This window comes from Schistocerca americana, chromosome 5 (genome assembly GCF_021461395.2).
Source record: "Schistocerca americana isolate TAMUIC-IGC-003095 chromosome 5, iqSchAmer2.1, whole genome shotgun sequence".
In the NCBI taxonomy this organism is placed as follows: domain Eukaryota; kingdom Metazoa; phylum Arthropoda; class Insecta; order Orthoptera; family Acrididae; genus Schistocerca; species Schistocerca americana.
In genome coordinates, this window is record NC_060123.1 from 20,915,550 (window position 1) to 20,935,683 (window position 20,134).

At 37.8% G+C, this 20,134-nt stretch overlaps 1 protein-coding gene across 1 annotated transcript in view; it reads left to right on the forward strand.

The window, feature by feature from the left end:
• Window positions 1-20,134, forward strand: part of LOC124615580 (laminin subunit alpha-1-like) — a 1,154,169-nt gene that overhangs the window by 1,071,610 nt on the left and 62,425 nt on the right. The window contains exons 29-32 of the mRNA XM_047143565.1: window positions 5,463-5,610; window positions 7,856-8,020; window positions 11,501-11,661; window positions 19,366-19,504. Coding sequence (XP_046999521.1) covers window positions 5,463-5,610; window positions 7,856-8,020; window positions 11,501-11,661; window positions 19,366-19,504 — 613 coding nt within the window. The remainder of the gene's footprint in view (window positions 1-5,462; window positions 5,611-7,855; window positions 8,021-11,500; window positions 11,662-19,365; window positions 19,505-20,134) is intronic.

Below are 20,134 nucleotides of genomic sequence, written 5' to 3' on the forward strand. Positions count from 1 at the left end.
ATGGATATGTGTGTGTGTGCGAGTGTATACCTGTCCTTTTTTCCCCCTAAGGTAAGTCTTTCCGCTCCCGGGATTGGAATGACTCCGTACCCTCTCCCTTAAAACCCACATCCTTTCGTCTTTCCCTCTCCTTCCCTCTTTCCTGACGAAGCAACCATTGGTTGCGAAAGCTAGAATTTTGTGTGTATGTATGTGTTTCTATCAACCTGCCAGCGCTTTCATATGGTAAGTCACATCATCTTTGTTTTTAAATATATTTTTCCCGCGTGGAATGTTTCCCTCTATTATATATATGTAAACAGTATTCTGAGATGGTGTACATCAGCTGTGCAGTATTTCTTTTTTCCCTTCTTGGTGCATTGGAAGACGTATAATGACCTTCATATAGATGCTGCATTAAATGACATGAAATACTTTTTGCTGTTACTGCCTCTACAGTTAAGACACGAAAGTTTCCAGCTTTGTTAGACTGGGTGGGGACATTCAATTTCTTATCTCAGAGGCATGTTCACAAATTTTTTTTCTTGTCATAAAGTAAAGCTATCATAAATCTAAAGGTCAGCTTGGACATTACTGTGGTCTACTATGCGTAAATCATTTGGATCTGGTACCTCTTCGTTTAAACATGAAGATTGAACCATACAGGAACTGTGTATTTTTCATACAAATAGAGTCCTGGCAAAGGTAATAGATATGTTAAGAGCCCAAAAATAATTCTTGGTCTGTACAGTATTAAAAGAGGAAGAAATAATGGAAATGGCAATTTGCTTTTTCCTTGAGGAGATCATACAAAGGGTACTAGGAACGTTTTGCAATGCAGTGCAACAATATATCACAAGATGCTGATTGTTGATGTGTTCTGAGAATACTTCATATCTGCATTGTAGCCACTGTTCCAAGTCTGTGGGTGTAGTCATTCACTAGCAGGGTTAGTTATGAAACTTTTCTTGTCACCATAGATGCTACATCCCTTTACACAAACATCCCACATACCCATGGTCTCTCTGCCCTTGAACACTACCTCTCCCAATGCCCACCCGAAGATCTTCCAAAAACCTCGTTCCTTATCACACTTACCAACTTCATCCTCACCTATAATTACTTCACTTTTGAAGGCCAGAGCTACAAACAAATCATGGGAACGGCCATGGGAACCAGGATGGCTCTGTCCTATGCCAACCTCTTCATGGGCCGCATGGAGGAGGCTTTCCTGAAGACCCAACAGCTGCTTCCTCTGGCCTGGTATAGGTTTATAGATGACATCTTTGTGGTCTGGACTCATGGTGAAGGAACACTCCTTAATTTCCTCAATAACCTCAACTCATTTTCGAATCTGAATTTCACCTTGTCCTTCTCCAAAACCCAAGTCACCTTCCTGGATGTTGACCTTCATCTTGTCGAAGCTCACATCCACACCTCTGTCCACATCAAACCCACAAACAAACAACAGTACCTTCACTTTGACAGCTGCCATTCATTCCACATCAAACGCTCCCTTCCCTACAGCCTATGTATTCATGGCAAACGTATCTGCTCCAGTGATGAATCCCTCAACAATTACACTAATAACCTGACCAGTGCTTCCCTCTCCCACAACTATCCTGCAGACCTTGTCCACAAACAGATCTCCCGAGCAATAGATTCCTCCCCGTCCAACAACAATCTTCCTATCCCCAGACCACACAGAAGCATCCCCCATGGCATCCAGTATTATCCTGGCCTCAAATACATCAACAAATTACTCCACCAGGGATATGACTTTCTCAAGTCAAGCCCTGAAATGAGATCATCCCTTGACAATATTCTCCCCACACCACCCAGAGTTGCCTTTCGTCGCCCCCCTACCCTCCGTACATCCTTGTCAAACCCTACAATATTCCCAGACCACCTTCTCTACCCAGCGGTTCCTACCCCTGTAACCGACCCCGCTGCAAAGCCTGCCCCATGCATCCCCCCACAACCACCTACTCCAGCCACGCTGCTGGTAAAACATACACAATTCAAGACAGGGCCACATGTTAAACAATACATGTCATTTATCAGCTGACATGCCTGCACTGCACAGTGTTTTACATCGGTATGACGACAACTAAACTGGCTGAGCGCATTAACGGGCACAGACGAACTGTCCGCTTAGGAGATGTCCAGTACCCAGTAGCAGAAAATGCCCTCCAGCATAATTCTAGAGACCTAGGAACCTGATACACCGTACGTGCCATTTGGCTTCTCCCACCCAACACCAGTCCCTCGGAACTGCGGGGGTGGGAACTTGCACTCAAACACATCCTTTCATCCCGCCATCCCCCTGGACTGAACCTATGTTAACCAACCTCACTCCCATTTACTCTTCAGGCTTCTCCTTTTTCCCTCTCCTCTTTAGCCATTAACTCATCTTTTCTTCCTACATAGTTGTGTTTATCTTTATACTATATACCTCTTTACTTCTGTATGCATCCTCTTTGGTTTGAAGCTGGCACAGTACTTACAGTAGAATGTCTTTGGCTTCCCTCTGAGGACCATGCCTCCATCCTTACTACCCTCCCTGTTTACCTTTCCCTGTTACTTCATAACCTGGGTTGCGAGTAACTGAATCCACTTTCCCTTCTTCCCTTTTTTCCCCTCTCTCCTCCCTGATGAAGGAACAAAGTTTCGAAAGCTAGGAATGTAAATTTTCTGTTCTGTTTTGTGTATCTATCGTCTGTACTGAGCTGAGGTAAGTACTGGCCAGCCCATCTATCTCTTTGTTGGAAAGTATTCAGAAAATGATATCAGCATTCCAAACGTACCAATTTTTTGTGGCCAGCGCACTTCCTCGTAACTGATATGCACAGGTTCGACTTTGAGGTATAATGCATGCAGTAACTACCACGTTTTTTTAATTATTTTATCTTTCATATTTCGACATTTTGCATGTATATTTGCATGCATATTTTAAGGTTTTTTATGATGCATACAGTCTGGTCTCTAGTCATAACTGAGTGGTACACTGAGCAGTGCCCACCCAAAGTCATCCAATCTTTGAACCTCGGAGCGAAGTCAAGAATGGACCCTTGGTTCCTCCATCACGACAACGCTGCAGCTCACTGCATCAAAGCATGCACTGAGTATTTGTGGAATACAGGACTGAAACTTCTTGAGTACCCTCCTTACAGTCCAGACTTTGTTCCTTGTGACTTTTCACTGTTCCTGCGTGTGAAGATGAAGCTGAAAGGAGTGCAACTTTCGAGTGATGAGGACCTCCTGAGGGCTTGGGTCAACGAGTGTGCCATATTTCGTACAGAAACTTGGGAGAACTGGTTTAGGGATTGGTTTAGAGAATGGAAAGGTGTATTCATGTGTGGTGGTAAAATATGCAAAGCTTTTCACGTTTATGTATGGTACTAAATTTGGAGTTGTGAATATGCAGAAACAGATGTGATCAAGAGTTACATAAGTAAATTGTGAAGGTTTTGTTGAGTCTAACAATAAAATATTGTGATTGGAAATCATACGAATACCCAAAAGTTTTATTCTTATATTAATTATGTCTTTTAATTACTCATTTTTCCTCAGGTTTGTTTGGAAGTTTCATGCTTCTCATGTGTCATTTAAATTTGGTTCAAGGAATCATTTCTTTTTTTCTGTTACTTACTGTCTCTTTCACCACTGGTGTGTGTGTGTGTGTGTGTGTGTGTGTGTGTGTGTGTGTGTGTGTGTGTGTAAAGTGCCAAGTTACACTGCAGTTTGAAATATGTGATTAAATTGTGGGTTACACTTAATTGGCTGAGTAAGTCAGTTGAATTGTCATGGGAAAGCAATGGCATACCACCTCCCATAGGACCATGCCTAGTAAGGATTGCAGTTTCCAACCAGCTTTCAGGTTGAGGCAGTGACAGATACAGAAACACCTCAAGGAGGGGGCACTAAAGATATCTTGAGCTACCTTTACTTTTACCTTAATAAGAAAAAAACTAGCTTCGTATTCGGCAAAAATAGTCCACATTTATAACACTATGTATTGAAGATTCTCTGTACAAGGAAACAGTAGAATATTCAAAGCTTTTCTCGAACAAATGCCAGACAGAACAATGTATCGAGATTACTAGAATGGCCATGACTTTCCTCGTAGGAATGTGTTAGCTATCTATGTGCCAGACAGAAACATATACCAGACAGAAACACATACCAGACAGAAACACATAAAATACGATGACGTGGATGTGCTTGCTACATAGGAAAGTACAACTACTCAATAACTCGATTTAGTTGAGTTGACTGACGAAAGAAATGAACGAATAACATGCGGGCCGACTGGCAGGGGCGGCGCAAGTGGCAATGTGGGCGGCCCTGCAAGGGTGGGCATGCGCACCCCATATGTATCTGCCACTCGGACAACTTATCTTTTACCATCAATATCAGGAAAAGATGACTTGTCGAGTTGCAGATAAGCACAACTAAATCAACCCTTCTTCAGAAAAAGGAGCGCGCACACACACACAGATATTTTCACAAGCAATCATACCTCATGCACAAATGACTGCCATCTCTGGCAACTTGGATAGGAATGCATCTGTCACGTGAATGAAAGCACCAATCTGGAGGGGGCAAGGAAGGGGAACGGATATCAGGGTACAGGTAAAGGGGGGGCGTGAAAAGACTGCTATCAGGTGCACTATCGGGAGGCTTGGGGTAAGTAGGTTGGAATGGGGGGGGGGGGGGAGTGGAATAGGAGATGAGCAGGGAAGTGGAAAGATGGGTTGGTGTGTTGACAGAGGGCAGCAAACATTGAGAGACCTCCCGGTACCACAGCCTCTTGACACTGCTCCTGGTAGCAGTCTTGTAATGCCTCCATCTAGTGCCTGCACTCTCTGCAAGTCAGCACTCTTCTCTCCCTCTCCCCACAGTCTGGTGCCCCTCCCCCTTCCCCTTCCCCTTCCCTGACCCCTCTAGTTTGCTGCTTGCATTCACATGACACTTGCATTCTGGTCTGAACTGCTGGAGATGGCATTCATATGTGCGTGAAGTGTGCTTGCCTGTGAGAATGAACGTGTGTGCACCCACACTCGAATGCGCATGTGTGTGTGTGTGTGTGTGTGTGTGTGTGTGTGTGTGTTTCCTTTTCTGAAGAACGCTTTGGCCAACATCTAAATGTGCGACAATCTTATCGTTGTGCCTGTCTGCAACTCGGCATGTCATTTTTACAGTGAGTAGCAATCTATCCTTCTGCTTATATTGTTGATACTCCACTTCGAGTTTCCACTGTTTGACTTTAATATCTTTGAGACAGCTGTTCACCGAGTAAGGATGCAGTATCAGGATTTTCTAAGCTCAAATTAAAGAAAGTGCTGTTCTTAAGCGTTAACAGACTGATCGTGATTATGCATGTACGTATCTACTTGTAGAGTAATTAAGCTGTAGCATTAGTAAGAGTCTCGTGCCCTATATTTTGATAATACTATATGGCTTATTTATTTGTTTTCAAGAGGGTGTGAAAAACTATTGAAGAATATCAAGAATTTAATACAGTCTGCACCAAGTACACAAAAACTCAAGCAGAAGTTGAACAGTTTTCACGAGAAGTTAAATGACTTAAATGCCATCCTTCAAAATATGACACATACTTTGAATAAGGTACTGGTATAATGCAGCATATGAATTGAACCTACTTTTAACTAATTCGTGACATTTTAATTCACATGTTTTTGTTGTTTTCAGGAATTTAATTTTTACTAATAACAGAATTGTTACTATCTCATCAGATTTACACAGAAGATAACATGTAAGCTTTCTTTAAATTGATCCCAGTGATTTATGCTTTTTTATTTATAATGCTGTGTAAGCAATGTAGATTAATACAACAGTCTTTAAATGTTGCTAGTACATCATTCTACACATATTTCCTTCTGACATACATATTTTATGCTAATGTCAGTATATATTACATTTCTGGACGTCTGTGCATTTTAATATGTTTTTAAAATGGCTGTATGTAGTTAGTACAGTTACTGACTTCAGTCTAAAGTGTTATAAATGAAATTGTAGAGCAGTCTCATGTAACATTCCTTTATTGACATGTGTTACTCAACCAGTGCGAGCGTCTTCAGATATTAAGTGAGAACAGACTTTGCCTGCAGGAGAAATAACAATTGTTGAAATTAAATTTTTCATTACAGCCACAAGTAACACTCAGTTTGTTTTATTGACTGGTTTTGCTCAGTTTAACAGGAGCATCACCAGAAACCCTGTACTTTAAAGTACAGTAATTGGCTAATTACATTGCCATTGTCAGAGATTGTCCTTGACATTGCAAAGTAATCAGACAACTACTGTACTTCAAACTGTATATTCCAGAATATTTGATGGTGCTCTTCTTAAACTGAGCAAAACCCGCCAATAAAACATACTGAGTGCAACTTGTGGCTGTCCTGAAAAAGCTTAATTCAGAAATTAATAGTGACTTGTAGCTGCTCTGCAATTTTAATTTCTAACTATCACTATTCCCCCTTTATGTGACACGTGTGCTTGCTAAAGTTATAACTGTGTATTAATACAGGGTGAACCAGAAAAGACTTCAATGACTTTGGGACCATAAAGAAATTTATTGAGATAACTTACAGAATATATGTCTTTTGAAGCAAACACCCTCAAGTTTTGCATAAGAATTTCAAGTGTCATTTTGGTTTGGTGTGACCACCATTTGTGATGCTGCAAACATCCCATCAATAATCAATTTTTCCCCACACTCATTCCAGTAAATTGGGCATAACTTGTGCAGTGGCAGCGTAGATTCAATTTTACAGGTTGGAAAATTGTTTGATAGGGGAAGAACATGCACATGTTCCTCCCTTATACAAAGTCTTTAACGAAATCCTGGAGGAAGTAGCCCAGTGGTGTCAAGTTCGGGGAGTGAGATGGCCTTGCAATTGATGCTTCACTGTCAGACCATTGATCTGGGAAGCGATTATCAAGGAAACCCAAACTCTCATGGGGAAATGAGGGGGTGCACCATCTTACTGGTTGTGAACCATCCCGTCTTGGTCATCATCGATCAGTGGAGTTAAAAAGTTTTCGAGCATACCCAGATATACTGCACCAGTGAAAGTGAAAGTAGCCATTTTATCTGTGCACTACGCTGGTGCTCCCAGTAGTCACGTCTACTGATTCTGTAGGTTATCTCAATAAATTTCTATATCATTCCAAAGCGGTAAAGTTCATTTTGACTCCCTCTGTGTTTCTGTTTGTGATTTGTTTCTATTATTTAAATTTATTTAATTCTGTCATTCATTTAAACAAATAAATAGCTCACACACACAGAGTGAGCAGCTGCCTTAACCACTTTTGCAGTCCATGCACAGTCCATGGCCAGACCCAACTTTCCAAATGTTGTCATCCCTGCAGAAAAGCCTGTGCTTGTACATGCACACATGACAGAATGAACATTGCAACATTCTTCTTAACAACACATGCAGTGCAATATCGAAATGAAATAAGTTTTGAGAAGTTGAATGATGAGGCACATTTGGGTGGAACAATTCACGATTAGGAAATATACAAGGCATTATTTAATACTCCAAATGAGGATAGAAGGAGGCAACCCCACATATAGAGAGCAAGAAAACATGAAGAGCCTTTAAAAAATCGCAATGAAAATTTTGAGAGATGAATGACAGAAATCATAGTTTTGTTAACAGGATAAATTACATTTGCTGAGTTCAAAAAATTAGTTTTGGCTTAATCTCAGGCCTTTAACCTTTTATGGAATGTAAACTAGGGTTTGAACTTCTGCATTTAGTATTATTTCACTCAGTTTATCAACATTGTGTGTAATGCCTGAAAACAAGAACAGCTGCTGCAAGATTATTGTTATATGTTGCAGGTTGAAAACATTAATCACCAAAATAACAGGAAACTAAAGGAAACTGATAATGATCTGCAGGAAATACTCAAAAGGGGATCTGATATTAATATTTTATCAGATACAAATAAATTTCTCATAAGTAATGCAAGTTTATTCTTGGATGAGGCTTCCAGAAGAGCATCGGTGCGTATATATAATATAACTAATCATTTAAACCTTTTTTTTAGGTGTCTCGTGAGAGATGTTATCACATAGATCAATCATTTTTTAACTAAGGTTTCATTGCCTACATCATGTTCTTTATTCTTCTTCATTTTCTCGTTATTGACATCATCATCATCATTATTATTATTATTATTATTATTATTATTATTATTAGCAGCAATGTATATAAAAGGGTGACAAACAGTACAGTCACACTTCATGTAAAGAAAAGAAGCACTATGAACTACTACCACAAAAAATAAAAACCCAGATTATAATAACCTTAAAATTAACAATGAATCCATACATTGTGTGAAAACCACAGAATTTGTTGGAATGCATGTTGACTGCCAAAGAGGGAAGAGGATGTAGAAAATACTTAGTAAGAGAATCTCTACATCATGTTACACTCTCTGAATTCTTACATCAGTCAATGTGATATTACATTTATCAGATCAGTATATTTTGCTTATAATTATACTGTCATTAGTTACGGAATAGATTTTTGGGGAATGAATAGGAAAAATATCTAACAAGCTGTATTCAGACTGCAGAAAAGAGCAGTTCATATAATAACCAAGAGTGGCAGCAAGTCCCACTGCCTTGAACTTTTTGAAATGCTGTATGTCTTAACTGTCCCTTTGGAATATGTTTTTTTCAGAATGTTATGTATGTAAAAAATATATACTACTATATGAAAAATTGTTTAATACTTGACTATGAAACAAGAAATAGCTACAATTTGCATCTGGAAAGAAAAAATAAAGCTAAAATTCAGCAGAGTTTATTATACAATGCCATCAAATTATTATTATTATTATTATTATTATTATTATTATTATCATCATCGCCACTTTTTTTGTCTCTTTCTTTTCTCTTCCCAAAAAACCTCTCATATATTCACTGTGTTTCTTCTTCCTCTCTTCTGTCTACTTCTTTCCTGGTTTCTTCTCTTATGGTGTTTCCTCGAATTTCTGTTTCTGATTTTTACTATGTATTTTTCTTTGTTTGTTATTTCTTTTGTGGAGATATTTAGTTTCTTGAGGTCTTCCATGGTTTCCTTTTCCCAGTTAAGTTTTCATCGTATTACTCATCACTATGTTAAAAATCTTCTTGATCAGCCTATTTTCGTTCATCCTATAATTGTGCCCAAAGAATTTAGCCCTTCTTTCTCTGATGTCGTTTGTAATTGTCTCTGTCTGTTTGTACAGCTCTTTTGTCGGTGATTTTATCCAGATCCCCTGTCTCTGAACTGGCCCATAGATCTTTCTCAGAATTTTCCTCTTGATTTTCCAGTTCCTTGAATTTCGTTCCTCCCCAGATTACTGTTGTTTCTGAGGCATACAAGGCTTCGGGTAAGACTACTGGTTTGTAATGTCTTAATTTGGCATTAACAGAAATACTTCTTTTGTTGTAATGGTTCCATGTAAGTCTGTAAGCTTTTTGTATTTTTGCAACTCTTTCTTCATTGGCTGTTGAAATTAGTCCTATTTTCTGTATAATCTCTACCAGGTATTTGAAACTTTCTACGTGTGCTATCTTTCCATACTTTGTTACCAACGGGTTTCTGTCTGTGGATTTTGTGTCCATGTACTGGGTTTTTTCATATGAAATTTGTAGTTCTGGCTGCGATTTCATGTGGTCTCTCTAGGGCTTCTTTACTGTTATTTGTTACAATGGCTATATCATCGGCAAAGGCCAGACATTTTATATTGATGGTTCTATTTTTGTCTCTCCACATCATGCCATCAAATTATACAATGAATTACCACAACATATAAAAGGTATAGATACAATCTGCTCTTTTGAAACATAACTAAAAGATTATTTAAAAAAAAAAAATGTGGTAATGATGTACCTGAATTAAGAGAAGTTACTGTATTTAAGAATTTCTGTATTATAGTGTGAGGGAACAAAATGGTAAGTGGCAAAACAGTAGTTTGGAGATACAGTGGAGTAAAGGTTGCAATTGATTCACAAATATGGATAATTTTATTCTAACATCCATTTTGTTCTAGATGGCTTTTAACATCTATATTATTGTACACAGGCACAAAACAGCAACAAACAGGATATAACACATGAAATATACAAGAATAAACACATTACTGTAGTGGAGGTACCATTATGTTATCTAAATCTCAAATCTCATACTCTAATAACAAAAGACAGTGATAGATAATCATATGAAAACATTTATGGAGAATTGCCAAAAGACTTAAGTTCATTGCTTGAAGGTACTTAATCATTCATCACTCTCGTGTCTGTTGTCCAAATGTGTTGGTTTTAGTGACAAGAAAAATTCATGGTGAACAAGAGGAATGTAGTTAAAGAGGGACAGATTGTCAACAACTTTCTTTTTGTCAGTGAGTCTTTGCCCTTCTTTTTTTAATCAAAGAATAAGAACTAAAGATTGCCTCCCATATTTCATAGAACTTAAGTTGCACCAGATGTCAGGACCAAATGTCTCACTGATGAATAAAGATGATAGGTATTCAGAAGTAACCTTCCAACCACATACATTCCGTAGGTTGACTGCCAGTCTATCAATAGTCTTCAGTAAGAAGAAAAATGCCTCTTTCAAGTATCTTATTTGCAAGAAATGCTCCTTACTTTCTGCAAACGTTTAACGGGACAGTGGCAGTTAGGTCATACATCCTTTTTATCCAGAATGAGGTGCATGTTCTTTGCCTGTATTAAGATTCTTTTCAGTTTAAACTTCCGTTGTGAGGTGAATCTCAACCTTTCCCAATCAGACTTCCTCATATATTCTCCTGCCCCCTCATGACAGCCATCCGAGACTGTGGCAGACTGATAGATATTGAGGTCAGTTCGATCTCATTTGCAGATTATCTGAATAGCAACAGTTTATTACTACATATTATTATTATTATTATCATCAATATTTATACCCTTCTGTCTGCTTGTGTCTGTATATGTGTGGATGGATATATATATATGTGTGTGTGTGTGTGTGTGTGTGTGTGTGTGTGTGTGTGTGTGTGTGTGTGCGCGCGCGCTAGTGTATACCTGTCCTTTTTTCCCCCTAAGGTAAGTCTTTCCGCTCCCGGGATTGGAATGACTCCTTACCCTCTCCCTTAAAACCCACATCCTTTCATCTTTCCCTCTCCTTCCCTCTTTCCTGATGAAGCAACCGTGGGTTGCGAAAGCTTGAATTTTGTGTATGTTTTTGTGTTTGTGTGTCTATCAACATACCAACGCTTTCGTTTGGTAAGTTACATCATCTTTGTTTTTAGATATATTTTTCCCACGTGGAATGTTTCCCTCTATTATATTCTATTCATTTAAATAGTTATTTGTGTTATGGAGGATAAGAATCTCTCGCTACATTTTTGTGTTTTGATAATTGAATTTGTGTAACAACATTGGAAAACTTTACCAAATCAATCTGCTTAGAACTATTGAACTGGGGACTTAAAAAGAATTTTGCTTTTATAGATTCTTCGAAATACGCAAAGGGAATTGTCAAATCTAACAGAGCGGCTTCAAGAAACGGAAAACAAACTTAGCAGGCTAAATCCAGCATACAGAGATAAATACGTCATCCCAGCTCAAGAGCATGCCCACAAATTGTATGAAAGAGTGAAAAACATGAGACGGTGAGTGTATCATTACCTTTATTTTGCAAGTGTGTTAAGACTTAAGCTTTAATGGAAGTAAAACAAAACTGTTAAATAAAAATCACTGTCACACCAATTACACCAATCTCTTTAAAAAAATTTACAGTCCTTGTGGTTTTTGCATTTATAGATTTTTATGTCTTTTGAACTGGCATCCAGCACATTAGTATGATTCAGTGTGAACTTGTTTCTAATTCAAGGTGATGAGATGTTGAACATTAATGGAGGCTAAGACAATGCAACAGAAAGCAATTATTTTATTTTTTACTGATTTATTTATCCTGGCAAAACAGGACCATTAGCTCCTCATTTACATTTTACCAGGCATTCTGTATATTTTACATTGCGGTCTCACAACAGACAGGCCTTATAAAATGATTTATATGTGATAGGCGATGCAACATTCAGAAGTAAGTAAAACATAAAATAGTGGAAGGCAGAACAGTTACAGCAGAAATAAGCAGAATCTCTGTTAGTTCATGAAAAGTAGAACAAGTGGATTTACACCGAAGGCACTGGCAGCTGTGGTTATAAGGCAGAGACTGGGACTGGGAGGGAAAGGGAATGTGATCAAACCACAAATAATGGAGAGTGTGCATGGGGGGTGAGGGGAGGAAGTGGCATGACTTAATAGAGAAACAAAAATAGGAAGAAGCGTAACTGTAAGAAGACAGAGGCATTTGTTACTTTGTTTGACAGAGAGTGAGGTGGCCATTTGTTTTAGGGAAAAGTTTCGGCCATGACAAAAGGAAGTGCTCCTTTTTCTTAAATGCAAGAGGGCACTTAATTGTGTGCGGAGTAGAGGTTACCTTGTTACAGAGGTGTACATTGTGTACATTGGAAAGGGGGGGGGGGGGGGGGGATAGGAGATGGGGAGCTATTTCTTTTCTCATGTAAGCAAATTTCAGGCCATTTCTGCTAGTACAAATTATGTAGCTATAACATTTTCATGCTGATTGCTCATTACCATGCAAGGTGGTGTTTAAATAAGAGGAAGCACATCAAGCCACAGAAACACCACAATAAATAAATAAATAAATAAAAATGCAAAGTTTACCAATATATGGTGTCTCAATGTAAATGTGGTTGGCTACAAATGACACATGAATCGTAATATGATGGCTATGGTTGGAGGACTGTTCAATCTGCAAGACTACACAAGTTCAGCAGTCAACAGTTGTGGTGCTGTTGGTGTGTAAGCCCATCCACCACAGCAAGGTTGCACCACATCGGATGGGAACAATTGGTTTTTAATTGTCCTGAGGCCAAGATGGCATCAAAAGCAAAATCACATTAGTGTTTAATTGTCCTGAGTCCAAAAACAGCATAAAAAGCAAAATGACATCAATTTCTAATTGTCATGAAACTGGCACAAGACATGTTCAGTATGCTGTCCACCGTTTTCTGCCACAATTCGAAATTAGGAAACAGCATATTCCATAATAGATCAGTGTATCTTGGGGGTCACATTCTGAATGCATTGCACGTATGCCTTCAGTTAAGCTACATTCATAATTGGAGCACTGAACACATCTTTCAGATAACCCCACAACCGGAAGTCACACGGATTAAGATCATGTGATCTGGATGGCCAGGCTGCAGGGAAATGATGGCTAATAATTCTGAGTGGCAGCCACTGTACTGGCTATCCAGGATGTGGAGAACTGCTATTTTGCATAAAAAGGTTGGAATGATGTTGGTGCACAAAAGACTCTCATAGCATTTGCTAGTGATGGTACAGGTAACAGAACCTACAGGACTCATCTCCTTGAACAGATATGGCCATATGATAACCAATACCTTCAACCTGCACCACACAGTCACTTCTGCAGAATGAAGTGGTACGGGTTGATGTGCGTGTGGCTTTTCCATTGTCCATATCTGCAGTTCTGTATATTTACGTGTCCTTGGAGAGGGAAATGGTCTTTGTCTGCCCACAGAATGTTCCATGGCCATTCATTGTCCACATCTATGTGAGCAAAAAATTCCAGAACGAACATCTGCTGTGCTGACAGGTCAGAAGGAAGCAACTCCTGAACAAGGGTGATTTTGTATGGCTAGCAGTGCAGGATATCTTGTAGGATGGAAAGGAAAGAAAGGAATACTGAGACTGAATTTAGGTTCTTTGGTCTCAGTAATCCTTTCTTTACTCTCTTTAATTTTCTATATCTATTATTTTCTGACCTGTGTATTTTCTCTCGCTCCACATCTCTAACCACTCTTATTAACTCGTGCGCGATGTTATGTCTGTAATCTCTGTCTTGGATATTACCCTGTCTTCCAGCATCAAGCTCTCAGGTTTACAAATCTCATCTGGAGCAGTCTCTAACAACCAGTCTTTCTTTCTCATCCAGTCCGGTAAGTCTCCCCTAACCTGGGATTCTAGGTGACTTTTTCAAATCCTCCCTATTTCCTAAAATTCAGTTACAGTATATTTTCAAAAATTGATTAATTTTATTGATAATAATTTATCATGGCAGTTTCCCACAATCTAACAAACTAGCATTAACATTCTTATCTAAAAAACTAAAGGAAAGGTGGGTGAATCTCCATCTACCACCCTATCTACTTGCTCTGACATGTGACAAAAGTTCTTGTGCACATTTATAATAATTGCTTGTGCTGTAGTGTCCACATTTTCTCAGATAGATATAATTTTGTCAGAGGCTTCAATGTAACAGATGGAAAATGTGCAGGTCTTACATATGACAAAATTATTGTGCAGATTTATGATAATTGCCTAAAATGTAGTGTGCATATTTCATCAAATAAGTGTGGTTTTGTCAAAGGCTTCAGTGCAACAGATAATATGCAGCTTGGCTGTTTATATAAAACATGTTTTATTTATTTTTATTTTATTTATTTATTTATCTACAAATTCCATAAATCCTGTTATGCGTATGACACTAGGATGTGGAACGACTTGAGTAATATATGTTCACAGACCATGGTATCAATTAGTTTACAAGAGCAGAACTAGACATAAATTACATAAGACTTGCAAAAATAATAATGAACTAAAATAAAGTCATAAAATAATAATGAACTAAAATAAAGTCATAGGAATAATACATTATGCAAAGTTAATCACATTGCAAAAGCCTCTTTGTAAGTATATAGTTACAAATGGGAACAAAAAGAACATAAACAAACAACAGTAAATATAAATACATACAAAGACTACTTTTCTCTGTTTAAGTATTCATCAAGTGAGTAAAATGTTTTCTCGATTAAATATGTCTTTAGAATGTTTTTGAATGATGCACTGTTACTACGTAGACTACGTACATTCATGATGCCTGTGTGTACTGTATCCAAAATCTCTACTGTAAAATTCCAAGTACCATTGGCTACCTAGGTGATATTTTACTTCCTATTCCAATTAATGTTGGTATGCATCAAGTGTCCATGGCATCTCTCTTACTCATTCTGTTTATGGGCAAGGTGGTGCAGACATTCAGACATCCCACCCTCGGGCCATGTAATTTACTGATGATGTGTTTCTCACCAAATATACCCACCAAAGACCTCAAAAGCTAGACCCTGAGCAACAAAAAGGATTTGAAAATAAAGTATTTACATAATTGTTCAATCTTACATTGTATTAATAATTTAACTGGACAGATAAAAAATCTCCTTCCCAAGTGTTGGGGACTGCATCAGACAATCAGTTTTTCCTTCTCATCCCATGCAGTAAGCCTCCCGTGACATGCTGTTCTGGGTGACTGTCCCGAAATCTACCCTTTTTCCTAGACCTGTCCAGTCCTTTTTCCTCACCCCTGTCTTCCTTCCCCTTCAACCCTTCTGCCTGAAGGAGGAGCCACTGGCTTGCCAAGTACAACCGTCTTTTATGTGTGTGTTCTGCCGCCACTTGGTGAGTAGATTTTTTATCTATCCAGTTAAATTATTTTGTCTGTAATTGATTGTTTTCATTGTTACATTGTATTAAATGATACATACGAGGTGTGATCAAAAATTAACGGAAGTTTTTATTGTTCTTAAAGAATCTTTATTTATTCATCAACATCAACTTTGTCCCCTTCAAAGTACTCCCTTTCAGATATAACACACTCGTGCCAACAGTTCCTCCAATCTTAGAAACACTTCTGGAACACGTTTCCTGTTATCGTTTTCAGCTGCTTCACCGATTCTGTTTTTATCTCATAAATGGTGGCAAAATTATGTCCTTTCATGGTTCTCCTCGGCCTCTGGAATAGAAAGAAGGCACAGGTGCCATATCTGGTGAATATGGTGCCAGAGGCAACATAAAAGTTTTGTTTTTTGCCAAGAAATCATGAACAAGCATTATCATCATGCAATTTCAGTGAGTAGTCTCACCACAATTCTGTTCGCGTTCTTTGGGTTGCTTCATGCAAATGGTGCGTAACTTCCTTATCAACTGTACAACTATTTGGCAGGAGCTCATCATGCACATCTCATTGTAATTGAAAAAAGCAGTGAGAAGAAACTTCGCATGTGATCGAACTTGTTGAATTTTTTTCGATCTTGACTCTTCAGCCAGTTTCTATTGGGCTGATTGGGCTTTGGTTTCGATGACATGCTTGTACACCCATGTTTCATCATTAGAAGCTCTGGATCATTGTCAGCTTGATTCAGCAATTCCTTAGCAATGTCTGTGCGACGTTTTTGTTAGAAATTCAACCATTTCAGAAAGTTGCTGCTACACTTTTCATTTCAAAAACATCTAAAAAAGTTGCTCAGCCTGAGCCAAAGGATATGCTGACACCATCAGCAGCCTCTGACGGTGATTCAGAAATTTTCCAGAACCATTTTCTTTACATCTTCCACATTGCCATCAGTAATTGATGTGCTAGGGCATCCAGGACAGTCATCATCTTCAGTGTCTTCTTGATCCTCTTTGAGATGTTTATACCACTCGCAAACTTTTGTCTTATCCATAATAGATTCACCAGAAGCCACAATTAATATTACGATTGATGTGCCACACTTTATTCCATTTTTCTAGCTAAATTTAATGCAAATTCTGTGATTCATCTTTTTCAGAAGTAAAAATTTACTGAGCACTTGAAAACAAATAAAACCTTTTTGACTGTCAACAATAAACTAAATATTCAAATCAGCTGAAAATCCAAACATACATCAGCTACAAGTGTACCAACAAGATAAAAAAAATTGAAAATTGGATGTTTAAAGCCACTGAGATTAAAAAATTCCATTAAAAATGATACACCATGAAGGAATTATCTGAATGGGATGAAATCAGTAGATGTGATGTACATATACAGGCAAACAAATACAACAGTTTCAGAAAAAAATTGATGGTATATCCAAGAGAAAAGAGCTTCACAAATTGAGGAAGCTAGTAATGCGTTGGTACAACTCCGACCCTTATGCAAGCAGTTATTCGGCTTGGCATTGGTTGAGTTGTTGGATGCCCTCCTGAGGGCTGTTGTGTCAGTTCTGTCTCAAAATCCCAAGGTAGTTGGAGGGCCCTGCCCGTAATGATTGAAATAAAAAATGGTCCTGTTGTCACCATTAGTCATTTAGAGACTAGAACTTTATTTTTAAAAACGTAGAATCTGTTGACAGACTGTTTCAGAATCCAGACTTTCTTTTGCTGAGAATATTAAGTCTATCTGGCTGTTCCAAAATTCTTGTATATTGGAGGTTTTCTAGTATCTTCGAAAAAACAGTCGGGAGAGAAACTGGCCTGTAATTTGTAACTTTGATGTTTTTACCTTTTTAGCAGAGGGGCTTCACAACAACATGTTTGAGTCTGTCAAGACACAGATCCTTGTTGTAATGATGTAATGAAAATGTGACTTAGTAAATAATATATAGAACCACAGCACTGTTTCAGCAAATTGTTACAGATATTATTTACTCCAGTAAAATTTTTATTCGTAGGAGAGATGATTGTTCATTCAATTTCAGGTACTGTGACAGGGTTTTTATCAATATTTCTGAGGATAGCATTTTCCATAAGACTCAAGGCTTCATTAACAGAGCTCTTGCAGGCTGTTTGTTCTAATACTGATAAGAAGTGTTTATTGAAAATATTGGCTGTTTTCAGGAGGGCATAAAAGATTTACTTCGTGTTTGATTTTGTAGCCTTCACAAGTTCTTTTCATCTTCTGTTTTCCTTCTAACAATATTCCAAACAATGTTCATCTTATTATTAGAGATACTCGTTTCTCATTCATAATGTAATGTTGGTGATTTTTGTATCAACTTCTTTACGATCTGTATACATTTTATAATGACCAATTTTTGTTGTGTCCTTAGACATTCTGACTCAAGTCTAAAATTTTCCCTTTATTTTGCACAACTGTTTAATTCCCTGTGTGATCCAGGGTTTGTTTCTAACAAACTTTTTTGAAAAAGTTGCTTCAAAGAAGGATGAGAATTCATTTATGAATATAAAACTTTTCTTAAGTGACCATTCATGGTTCTTAAGTATTTTGAAAAACGTGTGTTTGCACCATCAGCTTTACAATTGTACATTTATTCTCTACCAGTTTCAGTAATCACAACCACCTTCGCAGAACAAAAAAAAGTATACATCAGTGGCAAGCAAATATGCTTTTTGTAGAAAATTTATGAGTATGTTAAATTTAGTGTTAACCTCATCCACTCTGTATACCGGGCTCCAGTCCACATTCTCTACTTTACATTTAAAGATTTCCAGTGAGTCTCTGGTCATTAATCTTATAGATTTCCAGGTGGGGATTGCTTTCTTGAGAGGCGTTACATTATGCAGAGTGAGGAGTTGTCCATCATGGCTAGATATCCCATTCAAGACAGGGATGATAGTGAAGCTATGGCACATAGTTGCTTGTATAAATATATTGTCTATCAAAGTCTGACTTGCAGATATGATCTTAGTAGGATATTTGGCTACTAATATAAGATAATATGAATTCATCAGATGTTGAAGCTCTATTTTGTTGTTGCTTTCAGCTGAAAAGTTTACACCGAAATCCTCAAGTACAATAATTTCATTATTTTTAGAAAATAAAGCAGGAAACAATAATTCTATTTGAACCAGAAAGACCGTAAAGTTAGCTCCAGGTGCCCTGTAAATTGTTACTAACATTAGTGTTGCACAACCATCTGTTACTTCTACTGCACATGCTGCAAACTGTTGCTCTAAACTGTATTTCCTTACATCTAAAGATCTAAATATTTCATTATTTTTAATAAATGTAGCTACACCACCTCTTCTCTTGTTGTACCACAGTAGTAGTAGTAATGTTATAATGTAATAAGTCAATGCCATTCGTAGTATGGTGTTCTGAAAAGCATAATACTTTAGCATTGTTTATGTGATTTCTTTTTCTTATGTTTTCTGATAACTTATCTACTTTGCTGCTAAGTTCTTTATATTTTGGTGGATGTCTGTAGTTGCTCAGGGACTGTTGAATAAGTAGAGCATCCAATGGTATTCTTTTAATGTATTTTTTGATACTTTCACCATGAAGCAGAATCAGTGTATTTATGTTTTGTGGAATAAAGAGAAAACATACCCAGTTATTGTTGTAGAAGTCAAGTCAATACATCAATCCTGGCTGATGTTATCCATGCTTGCTGAAAAAATGTTCATCAATTAGTTTGTGGAATATGTTTTAAATAATTCTGGATACTTATTACAGAATAAACCAATTTGATCACCTGTGTTCTTATCATTGTCCATTCTTATAGAATGTTGAATGCCACACTGGAAGATGCAAGTTTCGCTCTTAGGGCAAGTAACGCGTACAGGGATATTGTTACTGCACTGAAAAGAGCAGAAGAAGCTGCAGTGAATGCAACAATTGCAGCAGATGCAGCTTATGGAAAGGTATGTTTTATCTGTTTCCCTTGTTTTTGAGACAGATGTAAATAATAATGTATTTAAAATTCCTCCCACGTTCTCTTTTAGTGTGTCAAATACTTTCCCTATTGTTTTTTGTTCACTGATCAGCCTGCACACTTGAGCTGTAACAACCATTGTAATGTCACACATAGTTTTCTATCTAGATTTTTACTTCAGCAAACACAAAAAGACAAAAAATGAGTTTATTTGAAGGTTCTTCTTCCTTTGCAAGAAAACCTGGTGCTTTGTCCTGTTTTTGTTCACTCAGTTCACTCCAGAGCTTACAACTATATTCTAAATACGTTGTGTAGACTAAACACTGATGAGACAAAATGTAAACATGTGACATACATAGCAACATCAGTATGGGACCACTTCATGGCCCTGTTTCAGTACTTGTGGATGGATATCATGGGTATAATGGTTTCAACTACTTATTTTGCACATTTCGCACACACTGTTAGAAAATGGCACAGTGAACATCTTTTGGATGACATTATGTTAGGCATAATCATTGGAAAATTAGAGGCCAATCAACCAGTATGAGATATTATATTAATTGGCAAATGAGAGGGTAGTCACGACCAGTACAAGATGTCACCAGTGGTGTCATTT